Here is an 18,180-nt window from a genome sequence, read left to right on the forward strand (position 1 = left end):
GGAAGGGAGATGAAGAGAAGGAGAGAGAAGGAGAGAGGAGATTAAGGCCAGAGCTCATCTAAGCATGTCAATAAGAGTTGAAAAAATCTAACTTACGCCAGGTGGAAAAAATCCAACTTGCTTTGATCAAAGACTTTCCATCTCAGGCAGACAACAACGCAGCACGTTTTTGAACGCCGCCTCGCATGAAAACCCAGTGCTTCTTGATGTCAAACTTTTTATAGTGGAGTTACATATCTTGAAATACTGCTTCCTGACCCCCCCCCTCCACCTACACAATCCCCCCCCCCCTCCACCACCCCCCTCACACCACTTCTCCCCTCCAAGCTGTGCTTTGTTTCCTGCCGCTGGTGAACGCAGCCCTTTTCCTCAGAGGGCCCCCTTCGCTGCACTGCAGCCTTGTAAAACATAGCAGGTCAGCGTCACATGACTGAGGTCTAGGACGCTGGAAGGCTGGGGCCCGGCCCTCTGCCTCGCCGGAGCAGGAGTTGGGTGTCAAAGTACACATGGGTGGGGCTGGCGTGGAGGGAGAAAGGACGGGAGACTGACAGCTAAGAGAGAGAGAGAGGCAGAAATACGGAGAGGAAATAAAGAATGTAAGGGGAGGGAGGAACGAATGTTAGCAGTAAACCAATAACTCTCCCGAGAAGCTGAAACCACTAAAAGAATATTATTTCCATCCATCCCTCCGTCCCCAAAGAACACCTTTCTCTACTCTCATCTATCACCTCCTCCCAAAAACAGTGTAACTCTTTCTTTTTTTTCTCACCTCAGGTTCTGAGATGCTCAGTCACCCATAGAGTGATGTAGACGTGAATGGGAGTCTCTCCACACGCTCCCCTTCCTCTTCCTCTTTCCTACCCCTCCTCGTTTCACTGAGTGATCGGAGCTGACATACATATGGAACGCACTCATCCTGGTAGCGCTCAAAAGAGAAGTGGGTGGAGGGGAAAACATGCACACACACACACACAATACATACAGTACATACAGGCCTATCAATCTCCACGCATATGCATTCACACACATTTCCATCCAGGATGTTTAATGTCATGCCTAGGCTCAGTTTCAGTGGTTTCTGCACATGCACGTATCTACTTTCTGTCATTTTAACGTCTTTTACTTCCCTTTAATTCTAGTCTCTTGTCTCGTCCTGTATGTCTCATACCCCGTCTCCATCTCTCTCTCTCTCTCTCTCTCTTGTTTTTTGTGCTAAGCACTTGGAGTGCGTCCCCAGAGGTCTCCGGCTTTATGGGAGGCCTGTCACACTAATAGATTTCACCTCCTCTCATTTTCTCTCTCTCGCTGTCATTCCCTCTCTCACCCTCGTTCTCATCTGCTGCCCATTACGGGGCACGAGTGTCTGCTCACCACAAGCTGCAGTAGCCGAATGTTCTGAGGGGAATTAAATTTCTGTTGCCTTTTTCATTTACTCCAATGGCAAAACATGTTCGCGTTTGTTTTTCTAACTAAGTACACGTTTCTTATAGGCTGCTGCCTCTGGTACGCTGATAAAGACGGGTCAAAAACAGCAACCACGCTTTCTGTTGTTGTCAGTTAATGTGACATTAAAACCAAGAATCTGCAGCCGCGCTAGCAGCTGTGTGAGGCTGCACTTAAGTCAAAGTAGCGCTTTGAGCTAAATGCTAACACCAGCTAGCGAAATAGTTCACAATTAATGCTTTGATGTCTACCATGTTCACCATCTCAGTTTGGCATGTTAGCATGTTAGCATTCGCTAGTGGTGCCGTCAAATGAAACTCGTGAGCTTGTGTTTACAACACGGTGTGTCATGTACACAATATGCGTGGCGTTCAAGTGGTTAAGTCGCTGCTAAGCAACTGCGTTAACTTTACTGTCAGCCTTTAAAAAGCCACTGAGGCTAACAATTTAGCAAGCTAGCAAGTGGGTTACGTAATGCAGGCAATGCAAAGGCATAATAACAGAGGAAAAAAGATGAGGCCGTTTGGGAATATCAACATTTTCCTCAAAACTATCATAAAATTATGAAGGAAAACACTATACGACTAACATTACAATATATTAACTTATTGTGCAACCGAAAAATTTACTTCCAAGGCCTCCGCCATTTCTGACAACTTTGACAAACACGCCACAAGTCGTGAACTCTAAGCTTTCAGAAATTTTCCACTTACGAGGTCGTGAATACCGCAAGAGGGAGGCGTTCATATGGACTCTCCTCATGACCACGGTAAACACGACCCCATTTGAAGGCACCATAATTACCACTAAACACAAAGTACAGCTGAGGCTGGTGGGGAAGTCAATAGTTTTTGCAGGTATTTAGTCATAAACAAAAGTATCGGACAAAAATGTTAACCTGATGATTGCTCTAGATGGAAAGTTATGGGATCAGTTATTACAAATCATTCTGTGGGGTAAACCTGATCATATGGGAAGGCGTATAAATAGTACGACATTACAAGGACATTCCGCGTGTCATGAGGACGCATTTTAGGCTTTTTTACGCCGTCTTTCGTGTGTCGATTGTACGCCACTCAACAAAACTACGGTAATATCCGTAGTTAGGTTTAGGTAACAAAACCACCTATTTAGGTTTAGGAAAAATGTCATGGTTGGGCTTAAAATAAGTATGTAAACTAAGTAAAATACATACGGAAACAACGTAACATAAGTACGGAAAACACGTCACTAAAGAAGACGTGATAAACATCACTAACGTAACTTACAAAACAAAACCCCGGTCTCAAACACCGGTCTCCTGGTTGAAAGTTGTGTATTTGTTGGACCCATCCACCTCCCCTCCCGCCCACCATAAGCGGTCTTTCTCACTTTTTATTCTACGTCACTTAAGTGTAGTATTTTTACGTGGATGCGTTTATATTGTATTCGGTACAGGTACAGACTACATGGCGTACAAATGACACGCCAAAAGCAAGAAAGGAAAATTGTGTCATTCCTTTGCGGGGGAATGGGCTGATGGGTGACATGATTGCGTGTACCAGTATGGCTAAAATGCATTCACAAATGCAGAATTGTGGAAAATGTAGTTCTTATAAAAACTACTTCCTGTTTTACGCTTAATTTTAAGCAATCCAAGAAATTTAAATATCGGCCAATCCACTGCAATGGATTACGATGTTTAATGAAGTAATAGCATAATTGCTGTATTATTTTATCAGTACATTTTGTTGCAACATTAAATATGTTATTGGACAAGTATTAATACTTTGTCTATTCTGTATATGGATTCAAGTGCTGTGGTGTCCTGTTAATGTAAATACGTATACGTATACGTGTACGTGTTGACCTTTACACCGCCTGTCTAAAGTATGCAGGAGTTTGTCACAATGCAGCCTGTCTGTATCTCTGTTTGACAGCCTTTGTGCATCTCTCAGACTTAAAGTGTCCTCTAGATTCTACCTACGACAACCTCACCTATCCCTCTATCTCCTCCTCCTCCTCCTCCTCCTCCTCCTCCTCCTCCTCTTCCTGCTCCCCCTTTGCTCCATCTTGCTCATCCCACATGTCACATCACATTTCCCAGGCAGCACTAGGAAAAGGGCAGAGACCTTATGAATTGATGTGGGTCGCTTACAAAGAGCATGGCCAGGACAAGGACAGACACACACACACACACACGCACACACACAAACACACAAACACATAAAGGTGAACCACAAGGGTGAGGTGACACTGTACACACATCCTTCACCCGTCACCCGCTTTCATTTTGGCCGTGCACTCTCTGAACCGCAGTGTCCGCATACAAAATATGTGTTTATTCATAAATGTGTGCACACACTTAACCTCACACAAACACGCACACAAAGAATTCCTCGCCTTTGTCACACTTTCTCTGACAGAGCTATGGCAACAATGCAGCGTTACGCCACACATGGTGCCCCAGTAGTTTTGAAAGGGCAGCAATGATCTCCACGGTAACCTGAGAACAAGCGTGGGCAATGACGACACCTATTGGTGAGTATGAGACGTTGCTTTTGGAGCCGTTGCAGAGAATATATATGAGATGAATAACCAGTGATATTGAGTGCATACATCATCCACTGACAGTAAATTCACAGAGGAAAATTGACATTAGCTCATAAACATCTATCACAGGCCTGTGTGTTTCGGCAGCACACGTCTGAGTGTGGAATGCACGGCGGATGAATCAGACGCGATGGAGCGGGAGGGGGTGCTACGTTATGATATTTTCGGTGTTTTATATCAGCACCGCACAGTTTTCACACACACTTTCTCTCCCTGTCATCTTACTTTCCCCTGGCGCTTCTTGGTGACTCCTGATTTATCCCCGTTCCCCACAGCCTGCACGCACGTCTTTTATATGTCCAGTTAAGCAATTCTCTCCTCTAATTGGTTAATGTAGGGCACAGGGGTTTGGTGTAAAGGGAAATCCCAGGAGCCTCTGAGGCCTGCTTCATGCCCACTAGGCTGGAAGGGAGCCAGAATGTAGTCTCCACCAGCCCCCCGCTCCCACTACGCCTCCACTGGACTGGAGAAGATCCAACATGGGTGCCTCCGGGGCTGCACTGCTGTGAAACTTACACTATTGTAGATGAAGTCTGATGGAGAGGATGCTCAGACTTTATATATTTAAAAATGATGTGACAAATTCACATCACATGCTTTTAAGAGCCCAAAACTGCCGACTTGAACTGCTTTAACCCCCAAAATATGACTTGATAATCTGTGACAACGACAAAGAAACATCAATAATGCAGCGAAACCTCCATCCATCAGCTCACAGAACAAATTCCAAGACAGGAATTGCAGCATCATATCAAGCTGCCAGTCCCTCTCAGCGCTTTAAGAAAAACGCTCTGCAGGAAAAAAAAAAAAAAAATGGAGCAATTTTTAGAGACGGTGTCTTGAAGCTCAGTGATCCACAATGCTTCTGCATGCAGCCGTCTCCCCGAGGATAGGGAAAAACACAGGATGGAGAGAAGGGAGGGGAGGAGAGGTGGAGGAAAGAGGATGGGGGGGGGGGGAGAAAGTGCACGTAAGCCCACAGAGAGAAGGAGAGGTGAGAAGGAGAGTGATGCAGAAAGAAAATGTAGACAGGGTGTTCAGTCTTAATATAGATTCTTCTGTATAAAAGGTCAAAATGGCAAGGAGGGGGAGTAATGGTGTCCCTTCTCCGGCTTTAATCTCCTCTTTCCTTCTCTCAGCCTCCCATCTTTACCATCAACAGTGATGGGAACACATCCCATTACAAGTAAAAGTCCTGCATTCAGAATAAAAGTAAGGGTACATAAGTATTAGAAAGTATCAAAGCACTACTTGGTGGAACTACGAACAACTCAGATGTCTGAAACATAACAACCTAAATATATGCTGTTTTTTCTGTCAGGTGTCAAAAGCCAAAACGGTTGGGAACCTCTGGTTTAATCTTTGGAAAATGCTTTATATTTTGTTAGCTCATCATATGCTTATTTCTAATGTCAATTCTAATAACTAAGTACAGATGTCACATTGGTGTAGCGGAGTAAAAAGCCCATATTTCCCTCTGAAATCTAGTGCAGTAGTACCGTAAAGTTGCATAAAATGGAAATATAATAAAATTGTACTCTCATTTGGAGTAAATGTACTTTTTACTTTCCACCACTGACTATTAAGCACTTCTGTGGAGCCCAGAATCAAGACGAAAATGTGATGGTGCCATTTTGGGATACTATATAATTCTACTCTACTACAGTTCAGAGGGAAATATTGTACTTTTTACTCCACTATCTTCATTTCACATGCAGCATTAGTCACTTTACAAATTAGGATTTTACATAAACATATGATAAAACATGATGCACGCTTGTAAATTAAACTATAACAGTATATAGAATAATTAAAACTGTCTCCATCTCGACCAACTACAACAGAAAAATGATACTTATTAGGGCTGTCGATCGATTAAAATATTGAATCGTGATTAATCACACATTTTTTATCTTTCAAAATGTACCTTAAAAGGATTTGTTAAGTATTTAATATTCTTATCAACATGGGAGTGGGCAAATATGCTTGCTTTATACAAATGTATGTATATATTTATTATTGGAAATCAATTAACAAACACAAAACAATGACAAATATTGTCCAGAAACCCTCACAGGTACTGCATTTAGCATAAGAAAATATATGCTCAAATCATAACATGGCAAACTGCAGCCCAACATGCAACCACACATGTCAGTGTGTCAGTGTGCTGACTTGACTATGACTTGCCTCAAACTGCATGTGATTATCATAAAGTGGGCATGTCTGTAAAGGGGAGACTCGTGGGTACCCATAGAACCCATTTTCATTCACATATCTTGAGGTCAGAGGTCAAAGAACCCCTTTGAAAAGGGCCTTGTCAGTTTTTCCTCGCCAAAATTCTGCCCAAGTTTGGAGTGTTGTTTAACCTCCTTCGCAACAAACTAGTATTGGTACCAATGGATTTCTTAGGTTTTCTAGTTTCATATGATGCCAGTATCTTCTAGCTTTAAAACTGAGTTTACTACAACCTCCGAAAGATCGATTGCGTGAGTGCGTTAATCAGTAATAGTTAGCCAATAACATAACATGTTCATTGCAGTTTTGCCACTGGTATTGGTGCATCATAAATAAATTCACAGAACATATTCTACTCTAAGGATTTTATACCAAATGAAGTTGTAGGCATCTCCACTGTGTGAGTAGATCTACTCTAACTATCTTTAATGTCCAACTTCTAAATAATGAAGAGTGTATCTTACAGGTTGGACAGCAGCAGTGTGCTGGAAGAGCCCTCCTGTGTTATCTCAAAGACATTATCACATTGAGATATTATTTATTCAGAAAAAAAAGATGTGAAATTTGATCTGAAGTGACAGAAAAAGTGAAATTTGAATTATTATGAAATGTGTATGTACTTATATGCAGCTCTCATCTTATAACCTATAGGGAGTAGATAGTGAGGGATCTTGTCTTCTGTCTTTTTGCATTTACGTCTTCTCACGTTCCTTGTTCATCATTATTGGAAAGTACACAGCAGCCCTCTCCTACACTCAACAAGTAAAGCAGAAAAATGCCCCTGAGCCGCTTAGTAGCCGAAGATCAGGCTTTTATCCATCAGCATCCAGGCGTGAAAACGTGTAACGGTATAAATATGTGAAGCAAGGTGTTGCATGATAAAGTCGAAACTTTTCCACGCACAATGCGGCTGAAGGTTAAAGAAAGGTGTCTTCTTGTTCTTTTGACATCAGGATGTTCAGATAATGTGGTATTTAAATTTCTCCTTGTCATATCATCTTGAACTCGCCAGCTGTGAAGGAAACAGAGGTCAGAGGTCAAACTGCGACGACCGCAAAATGTCAAATGACTCGTCCCCTACTGTGACTGTCACCTTGGTTCATCGTTTAGTAAAAGGAAGATACGGGAAAGGAGAGAGAAAGCAAAGCCCTCACGAGGCTGGGCGGATGAACATATGAAAATGTGCCGTTGCGTAATGGGATATTGCGTAATATGTCCCATTTGATACCGTGTCACTCACTGATGCATATTAGAGCCCCATGTAATGCTGCTGGTAAGCAGGCAACCAAGGGGGAGGATTTTTTGGGGGTGAAATGAAAAGAAGGGGGTGGAGGGAGAACACGGAGGGTTCTGTCTCCGAGCAGAAGACGTGGAGTGACGGAAGTAGACAGCCAATGGGGTGTGGGCGCGGTGCGGTGGAGTGAGTGAGGGATGGGGGAGGGGAGTTGGGGGGGTGATGGTAGCTGTGTGCGAGTGGAGTTGGTGTGTGTGACGGTGGGTGGGCGAGAGCGCGGTCGGTGCTGGTATTTCTACCCTGTCACATCGCGTTAGTGTGCAGCCGAGCACGACTGCTGAGCACACCGCTCTGGACAGCTCTGCACACACACACACACACACACGCAGGTTTAAATTCACAAGGACACACAGTACCTCCACTTGAGTGCACACACACACACACACACACACTGTAATCTCCCACGAGGACCACAAGGACATCCAAAACAAGTGAGCACCGATGACAGAAACCAGGGGAGAGTGCTCGACCTCCCAATTTCACTTCCATCCATCCGTCCATTTATCCATCATTACAGCGCTCTATGCATGCCATCGGCCATTTGCGGGCACAGTCATCACAGAGGAACATTGATTTTTCCATTCTCACAAAAGTGTGCACACTAAAAAAAAAAAAAAAAAAATTGGAAAAGGATAAATCAGAACCACATGACGTCCGTCTGTCCCTAAACACTTGTGTATTCATGTTGGGGAAGTATATTGCAACCTGATGTTCTTGGCTCTGCAGCTTCACTAACAGGCATTATCTTGTTTTGGAAAGAAGCTCCCTCAAACCCAGATGTCCAGACGGCACAAAAGCTACAAACGAACCATAACAGTTTACTTTACCGCCGTCAAACACATTGCCGCGCCGGGGCGAAGAGAGCAGCCAAGAAGCATCATCGTCATCAAACAAAGCTATTGTGTCAGCGGGGGCAGAGCAGTCAGCTCATCCCCGCTCCTCTACTCACTATATGCAACATGGTTAAGTGGCCCGAGCCCAGGGGCTTCTACGCAATGTTTTCCTTGAGAAAATGAGAGGAGAAGAAGAAGAAGAAGAAGAAGGGGGGAGGGAAGGGAGATAAAGTGAGTTCGGATGACGATGCACCATTCACATTGCGCCCCCACCTCCTCCAGGCAGGGAAAAACAGGAGGAAGTGAAGGCGGAGGGAGAGATGAGAGAGAGGAATAGAGGCAGCAAGAATATTTCACTGTAAATGCTGCATTCACACTGTGCACCCTGTGGCAAGGGAAAGAGAGGGGGGGAGGGTACAGATGGATGGGTGAGAAGGAGGAGGAAGAGGAGATAGAGTGGTGAGGTGTGATGTGCGGTGACCCGAGCTCTTCGGAGACGCCATAAACTTGGAGGCACGCTTCAGCGGCTTTGAGCGAGAAGAGAGATATTAGCCGTCTTTGGCCACCGGCTCTGTAGCCGGCCAGAGGTCAGCAAGCACACACAGAAATGCATAGAGCATCGTCAGCACTAAGGAGGGGTCATAAAGGTCACGGTTATGTAACTGAGCCTGGATATCCGGCGCAGTAGTACACTTTCTGTTCACGTACGAAATATTCATACAAGTTTTGTTGTATATTATCACTATAAGGGCACATTCACACCACAACGGGAATGTTAGGATGACTTTATTCAACATCTGGAGCATTTATTTCGTAGTTTGAGCGACGAAGGTCACACTACTTGCATTCTGGCGACAACAACGTGTTTGTGGTGAGATTTGCATTGGAGCTGAAAGAAAAGGTTTTGGGATATATGCTTATTTGCTTTATGCAGGAGCATTCCTGCAGGGTAACAAAGAAGCCAAGTAGTTTCCTATTCATTTCTTAGAAAGGAACTGATCCGTATACTGTCATTTCTTAGGGAGGTTTCAGTAAAAGAGTATGTAACGTGGTACTAATTGTAGGGTAAATTAATTCCAGATACCTTATATTACAATCTTTTATTATTATTTTGGTTGTTTTTTTTTACCATAATTTGTTTCTTGCCAAGATGAGAAGATCACTACCACCTTCATATCTTTACAGTAAAGACAGCAGCCGGTTAGCTTAGCTTAGCATAAAGACTGGAAACGGGGGGAAACAGCTAGCATGTCACAGTACGGTGAATACAGGTGATAGGAATAGGACCCTAATGCAGACAGGATCAGGATCAGTTCAGTGATGCATTGAAGGAATTTTGGCTTACTGGCAGGCAGATACTGGTCCAGGTCAAGGTCCAGGTCCAGGTAAAAGGGCTAGAGTAACAGAAGCTCCAAAGCAAAAAAAAAAAAAAAAAGCAGCATAGCAACTATGATGGTCTTGCAGGGAATGAATGGAACTGAGAGGCTGATGAGTGAAGGAGATGCAGGTGAGGTGAGGTAACTGCAGGGCTGATGAAGAAGGTGGGAACAGGTGAATAGATGGGTGGGGCAGTCAGGTGATGGGGAAAGGAGGAAATGTGTGAGGGCACTTGGTGGATGGATGGAAAATGGCAATGAAGTGGCCTGTGGAATAGTGACAGAGACAGAGGCTACATTCTAAATCATATTTTATCACTTTTCCTTTTTACTTTTGGTACATACTGTTGCATGCAGTACGCATACAAATCAGACATGCTACTTCGTCATAATATGCAAATAGGCATTATAGTAACAGAATATTGATTCATATTTTCAAAAAGGGAAGTTTTACATACACCAAATGAAGGCCACAACATATCCAGGACTAAATGAAGAAATTGATTTTAGTCCGTTTTTGTAGTGGCTCTTATGCATGGTATAAATGGTTATATACTATTACTTATTTACTTTTCTCTGTCTTGTTATCTGTATATTTATGTTTTCTTATTTTATTTTCATTATTTTCTCTGCTTTCTTGACATCCTGTAGAGCCATCTAGTGACTACATTTTTGCACTTGTCACCTGAGAGTTTATTGGCCTCTTGCTCAGGTGTTTGCAATCACCAATTGTCTGTGTACTCACAAAAAAGGGAAAGCTGTGTGCTGAGGGTTTCACCCTGAAGAAGGCTGTTTGTGCCGCTACGAGTGGGTTTATACCCAATCTTACATGTACCAGCATTGTTTTTAGCATTTCATCATGAAATAGCCAATTGAATAAAGGCTTTTTTAAATTTTTTGCCAGAAGAGTGCCTTGGACTTAGTATGTTTTTTTTATTCCAATAAATGAGTCGCTTTTTTTTCAAATTATAATCACACGGTAAACTGTTATTTCCAGAAGACCTCCTTGCAAAAAGTATAAAAGTATTCATATGTTCTGAAAATATCAAGAACAAGCCATGTTTATCCTGACTTACAGGGACTGGAATCAACATGATTGTGTCACAAGTTACCAAAACTCCGGCTAGTAAACAAGCAGCTTGATTTGCTTAGAGCTGGGCACTGTGCCGTAAACAAACCAAATCAAACAGTAATGCAACAGAGTGAGCTGCTGATCCTCTGTTTTGGAGCAAAGATAGCAAACTATAGGAGCCACGTTTTCTTGTATTTCCCCTTGAAAAAGAAAGCTTTTTGTCGAGCATCATCGGTCCTACATGACTTAGCAGAATGTGGAGCTGTCAGTCAACTGTACTGGGGACACAGGTAGAGCACGGGGAGCCCCTTAAGTGTTTCATTCAAGGTGGAGGGAGAATGGAAGAGGATGTGGAGGAAGGGTGTGGGAGAAAGATGTTATCGCTTCCATCTTCCTCCTCCGTGTTGGTGTGAAGGGAGTCGCTGAAAACAGATGCCCTACATATTCTTTGAGACAGTCTCCAGCAGCGAGGCCTCCTCGGATTCAGAAAAGACAGAAGTATGGAAAGACACAGACAGAGGAGGAGGAGGAGGAGAAGGGGGAGGAGGAGGAAGGTATAGAAACAGGCAGACTTCCAGTTTGACAAGGCAGACATGAAAAGGCAAGAGACGCAAGCAAACAAAAGGAAACAGGGAAAGTTCTGACTGTAATCCTCTTCCTTCCTTCCCTCTCCAGTGGTTATATAAAACACATCTACAATTCTGTTCTATGCACATCAAAGAGCTGCACCGCTTTGCAATCTGCATATATGATGCATCCAGGGAGCAGCAGGAGGTGTGTGTGTGTGTGTGTGTGTGTGTGTGTGTGTTTGAGTCAAAAAAATAAGCTTCTTTGCAGAGTATTTAGATTACTTTGTGTTTAGATGAGCCACTTGGATCTGCGGCTGCTTAAATCTTCAAACGACAATCACATTTGGCTCTCGCTGCAGATATACAGCAGTAACCGTTAAAAACTAGTTCATTCAATTGGCATGCTAATATACATGAATTAACAAACCGCGGTGTCACGCAGAGGTCTCGGTGACTCAAGCGTGTGGGTGCTGTCAGTGTAATAATTTGGCTGCAAATGAAGTCATCTCACTGAAGATGAGAGGCTTCATAATTCTACTAGGCCATGTTTGTCTGTTCCACTGCTGCCACCTAGTGTTGACAACATGCACTGAAAATGAGGAGGAACGGATAGGGCTGCTTTTTGTGCATGATTATTTGTTTGGTGCTAATGCTTGATGATGTTGTTATCAAATCATTTTTAAATGTATTTATTTATTATTATTTAATTTTATTATTATTATTTTATAATTTATTTGTATTATTTTATTAATTAGAGGTGTTTTATGTGGATTTGTTACATGAATTTCTATTGTATTTTCAGGTTTTGATGCAGGCATTATGATGGTTTCCTCAGCAGCGGAAATATCAAATATCTGAGATTAACATCAACATAAAGTGTTTAGAATATAAACTTATAACAGTGAGAGAAGAAAGTGTTGTATTACTTTGTGCAGGTATCAACAACCGACAAAGTGGAGACTATAAGGCTGCAAATAATCTCCTCCAGACATGTTTTAAGATATATTAAAATACTCTACTTTAAATAATAATTTACATCTAATAACAATAAGCGAAACACATTTTAGAGTGGAGGGGAACTTTAATATTCATGTTCTGCAGGTGTAACGTGATATGAGGCTGATTTGACTTGAGTCCCTTACACCACCCAGGTATAGGTAAATAACATTTCTACATGCAGGATGAACAAAGTAGCAAGTAGCTTCATGTTCAACAGCCTGCGTGACACACAGTGAATACGAAAAAAATGCTACTCAGCTTGTTTCTGGCATGTAGTTGGACAAATCACATTTTGCAACAGCAGTCTCTTAAACAAACAGAGACTGTGACTCACAAATCATATCATAACTGTACGATATGTTTTGCACTCAACTGGCCCATTCACAGTGCACTTTCAAAAAAATACCATAAGCATAAATATCTGTTACAAAAGTGCAAACATAATGCAATGTGTTATTAGTAAAAAAAAAAAAGTCATTGATCTCACGAAAGGTTCTGAAGTGCAGTTTTTCATTCATTCATTCATTCATTCATTCATGACAACGTGAAAGATACGTAGCACATGTAAAACCTGAACAACCAGTCCAGCTGAATTTATAATGTATTTACTGCTATTAATGCCTCAATATAGAAGCTAACTTACTTCTCTGTCATAATAACTGTCACACCAGCTGATCTCACTTAATAAAGTAGTTGGACATTTTGGGAAATACTCATATTTGCTTTGTTGCTGAGAGTTAGATGAGAAGATTGATACCACTCTCACAGAAACGGGTTAGCATACCAGGCGTCCCGGTTTGTCCAGGACTGTCCCGATTCTAAGCTTCTTGGATTTTTGCAACCAGAAGTGACACGAGAGGGTGGAGCTAAGTACAACCGAATGCTGAATAAGATATTTTTAGGCAACCAAAAAGATTAGAATTAACTTTCATAAACTGAAAACACACTGTGAAAGGTCACGCCATGGTAGCGACTTGTCAATCCCAAGGTAGCCACGCCCTGAAGCATCCCCTGCTTTATGGTCTATTTGACTCTAAATGGGACCATTATTCACTAAATGAACATCATGCTGTATTGAAGAAGATTTGAAACTAGCGATTGAGACCATAAACTCATGTTCACAATGTTTATTGAGGTAATAAATCAAGAGAGAAGTAGGGTCATTTTCTCATACACTTCTATACAATCAGACTTCTTTTTGCAACCAGAGGAGTCGCCCCCTGCTGGCTGTTAGAGAGAATGCAAGTTTAAAGCACTTCTGCATTGACTTCACTTTACAGAGCCGGAAGTTGCTCACTGGTAAGAACATGAGTTCACTTGAGCTTCTCTAATTCACAGTAAAAAAAAAAAAAAAAAAGCAAATATCTATTTCTTTAAAGTAAAAAAACACTAAAATAGAATTCAGAAATGGTTTCCAGTTTACAGAGAGAGTTATCTTCATTTATAGATTTTGACTTCTCTGTCCAAAACATCTGGAATAACACAATGTACTATTTTTCCCGTTAACAAGGGTGTGGCTCAGGGGCGTCCAATCAGTTCTCTTTGAAACAAAAAAAGCAATCAGTGTTAAACAAACGTAATCCAGAATCTTTTTCCCTCCTGAACTGTTTATGTTCTGTAATGATTCATGAGACCAAAAGTCAACAATGTGTCCGCCTTATCAGCGCCATCAGTCTTCTGCTCATTTCCTGATTAAAGGACTGTCTCCCAAGAACTTCCTTATGATGTCTCCCATCAAAGAAAACTCCTTCCCTCATTAATACTTTTTTTAGTGAAATGGCATACAGGCAATAGTAATATCTTTATAACATTTAGATAAAGTGATTGCAGCATGTTTGAATGTCACACCATGAATGTCCTGGGGCTCACATATTTGCCTCCACTGTGCTTGTGGCCGATGCTGGAGACCTTCCTGCTCGCGCTGCTGCTCCTCTGCGACCCTCCCTTGAGCCTCACGCTGCCGGGCAGCCTCTCTGACGCTGCCCTTCCTCGTGGTTTCTCCTCCACCTCCGCCTCCGCCTCCTCTTGCTTGATGTTCTGGAGGTTCTGGCAGACGCAGTGGCGCTCCGGGGCGTAGGCCGGCTGGCTCATGCAGAACCACTTCAAGGAGCTGAAGAAAAGCTCTGCACAGCTGGAAATGGCTGATACCACCCCTACACCGAAGTAGAAGCAGAGGAAGACTGTTTTCTCTGCAGGGCGCGAGGTAAAGCAGTCCACTGTGTAGGGGCAGGGAAAGCGGCTACAGGGGAACTGGGACTCCACCTTGAAGCCGTAGAGCCACCACTGGCCCACTAGAAAGCCGAGTTCAGCCAATATGCGGAAGGCCACATTAACGATGTAAAGCCTCCTCAAACGGAGCTCTTCCCCGTAGTCCTGGCCGCTGATTTGGCTGGCTTTGGAGCAGCTGTCCCTCTTGTTGTGGTGATGCATGGCATACATGAGGAAAACCAGGGCAGGCGTAGCGATGAGGACGATGTGAAAAACCCAGAATCTGAACTGGGAGATCGGGAAGGCCAGGTCATAGCACACCTGCTTGCAGCCCGGCTGGAGGGTGTTGCAGGAAAACTCCTCTTGCTCGTCCTCAAACAGGTCGCTGGCTACAGTTCCCAGGATCAGGATCCTAAAGACAAGCATGAGTAAGAGCCAGAAACGACCGAGCATCGGCGAGTGGGCCTGGAGGCTGTCGAAGAGGCTACTGAGGAAGCCCCATTCACTCATGGTTGCAGCGCTTCTTGGTCTTGGCTTCTTCTTGAAAGTCTGTCCACCTGTCCGTCTCACAGCAAATGCTGTCTGTGGTTAAGAAAAGAAAGTAAAATGTCTCTTATTATCTTCAAGTCATGACTCATAGTGAGACTAATCAGGCCAATCTGCAGGTCAAAGGTTGGCCCAGGGTTTATGCGTCTACAATGGTGATAGTGTTCACGTTCCGATGACCTGAAACAAAAAATGAAACATGATTATACCACTTGCAATGACAGCAATTTAACGACAATAAAACAATAACACTGGCCTATATAGGTCTCATTTTCTTGAGGTTTCATTTAACACATGACCGTACTCCCATTTATTGCCCACAACTGACATTTTTAATTTCCTCCTTCCTTTGGTGGAAGTGTTCTCTGGGCTTGCCTAAACACGGATGTGAATTCAATCGGTCAAACTGTTTAGCTGGAAAGTGAGTTTTTCTTATCATACTATACTGTATCTAGTATTTCGGCACATGGGACTACTGGTTTTGTAATAGACTCCATTATATTTGAGGAAAAAAACAGTAGTCCCATGTGCCTAAATACTAGATAAAGTATGATAAGAAAAGATCAAAGATATGCACACATATGCATACGTGTGCATATCTTTGATATTCAACTTGTTGTGAGTTCATAAATACCAAATACTTGATTGTGTTCTGTTTTTGCAATAGACTCCATTATATTTTAGGAAAAAACAGTAGTCTGATGTGCCCAAATATACAGTAGTATGATGAGAAAATAGCTGTATCTCAGAAACTACAAGAGCACAATCAAGTATTTGGTATTTATGAACTCACAACAAGTTGCATATCAAAGATATGCACACATATGAATATGTGTAAAAAATGTATTTCATATGGAAAACATTTCGTAAACACAATGTTAGCGTTTTTCCTAGTTTTTCAAAGATCCTGACTATTAATTATAGCTGCTGCTAAGCTGTGGGTCGGGGCCGAGCATTTTGAGGAAGAAGAAGAAGAAGAAGGATGAGGATGAAAAAAGGAAGAGGAGGAAGACAAGTGAGAAGTACAAGACGGTCCATCATCATTGATCCTTTAAGGCATTCGCATGTTCGTTCTGTCTCGATCGGGTCTCGAACTCACCACAGGCAATCACCAGAGTTGCATGTAAAGGCAGATTTCAAACTCGTGTCACTAATAAAGATGTTACTATGAAATGTATTTTAATAAAGATTGATTGCTCCATAAGTGACAAACTGATGTTTAACAATGCTTGATTTCCACTGACTGCAATGGTTCACATGAGGATAGAATAAAAAAATAATGTTTTTGAGATCAAATTCTGAAATTTACCACCCTACATCTACAATGACCTGATAATTTGCTCACTTATTTTCATGAACTTTGGAGCTTTATTTAGCGAGAATTTGCAGTAGTGCTGTTTAAACTAACTGTTTTGATGCACTGTGGGCTCAATCTTTGACAATTAAAAAATCTGTCTGGATCGTTTTTGGAGGACAGTCTGAAGATTGAGTAAAACGTGGGAGGAGATAAGTTTAATAACTTTTACAGTTTTTGAGAAAAACAGAGTGATGTACTTCATAATTCCTGCCAGGTTGAAGCATCTGGACAGTTCTGCTCACTTAGGGCCAAAGTGCTAGCAAATAAGGCTGATTTGCTGTGAATAAAGTCTTAAACTTTAATCGTTTGCTGTAGCGCCACCATCAGGACTATTGTCCCACAAAGCCAGTTGAGGAAGTTTGGCAAAGGACTGGATTTATGTGCAAAGTTCAGTTTATTTTCTTGCTTGGGAAGGTAGATTTCCTAGGCAGAAAGACGAAAAGGAAGAAGAAGATTGACAAAAACAAGAGGGACCGGCAGCAGAGCTACTCCCTAACCCCTAATAAAAGTGAGATTTTACATGTGATCTAAAAAATTCAAAGTTGTACCGTTAGATACTTCCTCAAAGTATGTCTGTACCAAATTTCAAGACTTTTGACCAATCACAACAAATGTTGTGGCTTTTTTTTTTCCTAATCATACTCAATACAGTCTTTGGGCTCAGTCTTTCTGAGAGAAAACAGTTGAACCACCACAATGGGACATCCAGTCTATCCAGTAATGTTTGTTATTCTACGCACATTTGAACCTTAACTTTGAGGACAAAACCGTTTTCATCAGCTACAAGTTGCTACTTGTGGAAGTACACCAGCTGGTTGAGCCACTTGCCGGTCTGAAACTTTCCTTAGGTTTAGCATTTACCTAAAGCAGGGACATGAGAAACCTACCCTCTCTGATAATCCTTCAAAATCCTGTTTCGTCTTTTCTGGTTTGTTTTGTCCCGCTGTCCTGCTGGAAGATTTCAACAAATAAAAAATTGTATCCAAACACCAGCTCGTGGTATATTCCCCCTCACTCTCTCTGTGATTGAGGTTTGCCCGGGCTAATGATCGAGAGGGCGGCAACAGTTTAGGAAATTCCTGCTCAGTCCTAATCTGTGGCCATCAAGCGTCCCAGACAGAAGTGATGTTTACCCAAGAAAGGCAAAGTCTTGATGAGCATTTCAAAGAGCTTCCTAAATGGCAGGAAGCTGTACCGACAGTTTCCCCGGACACTACGGTCAACACGAGAACTTTCATAAAGCTGATTAATTGTACATACAGTGTGCTTCATTCAGTCAGAGGCATTAATATACACCTGACCTTTTTAATTGAGGTTAGAGGTTTGAAGTTCAATTCTTTGATGTAAGCAATAAAATGATTGTTTCCCAGTAGTTATATGACTTTAGATCGGTCCGTTAATGTTGTACTGGAAAAACTAGATAAGAATTTGTTTTTTTACTACTCTGAATAATCACAAACTCAACTTGTGAACAAAAACAGTTTTAAGAAGATAATTTATCTATATCTTGTTGATGAAGGTGGAAATATAATGTTACTTACCCATCCCAATGTCCCAAATGACCTGATCCCCGTTGCATCACCGCATATCTACATGTGCGGCTGACGCTCCTCCCTCCCTCCCTGTGACATGTGAAAGCTGAGAACCAGACTT

The 18,180-nt window shown here is 42.3% G+C and overlaps 1 protein-coding gene across 1 annotated transcript; it reads right to left on the minus strand.

The window, feature by feature from the left end:
- Positions 1 to 13,915: 13,915 nt before the first annotated feature.
- Positions 13,916 to 18,046, minus strand: LOC119479053 (gap junction delta-3 protein-like). The gene is made up of 2 exons (XM_037754239.1): positions 17,415 to 18,046; positions 13,916 to 15,350 (listed from the first exon to the last, which is right to left on the minus strand). The coding sequence occupies exon 2, from the start codon at positions 15,132 to 15,134 to the stop codon at positions 14,259 to 14,261; it is 876 nt and encodes a 291-aa protein (XP_037610167.1). The 5' UTR covers positions 15,135 to 15,350; positions 17,415 to 18,046; the 3' UTR covers positions 13,916 to 14,258.
- Positions 18,047 to 18,180: the final 134 nt, after the last annotated feature.

Source organism: Sebastes umbrosus, chromosome 20 (assembly GCF_015220745.1).
Source record: "Sebastes umbrosus isolate fSebUmb1 chromosome 20, fSebUmb1.pri, whole genome shotgun sequence".
Lineage (NCBI taxonomy): Eukaryota > Metazoa > Chordata > Actinopteri > Perciformes > Sebastidae > Sebastes > Sebastes umbrosus.

Excerpts from the sequence above, each read along its gene's own strand:
- LOC119479053 (XM_037754239.1), bottom strand. The coding sequence starts at position 15,134 with ATGAGTGAATGGGGCTTCCTCAGTAGCCTCTTCGACAGCCTCCAGGCC.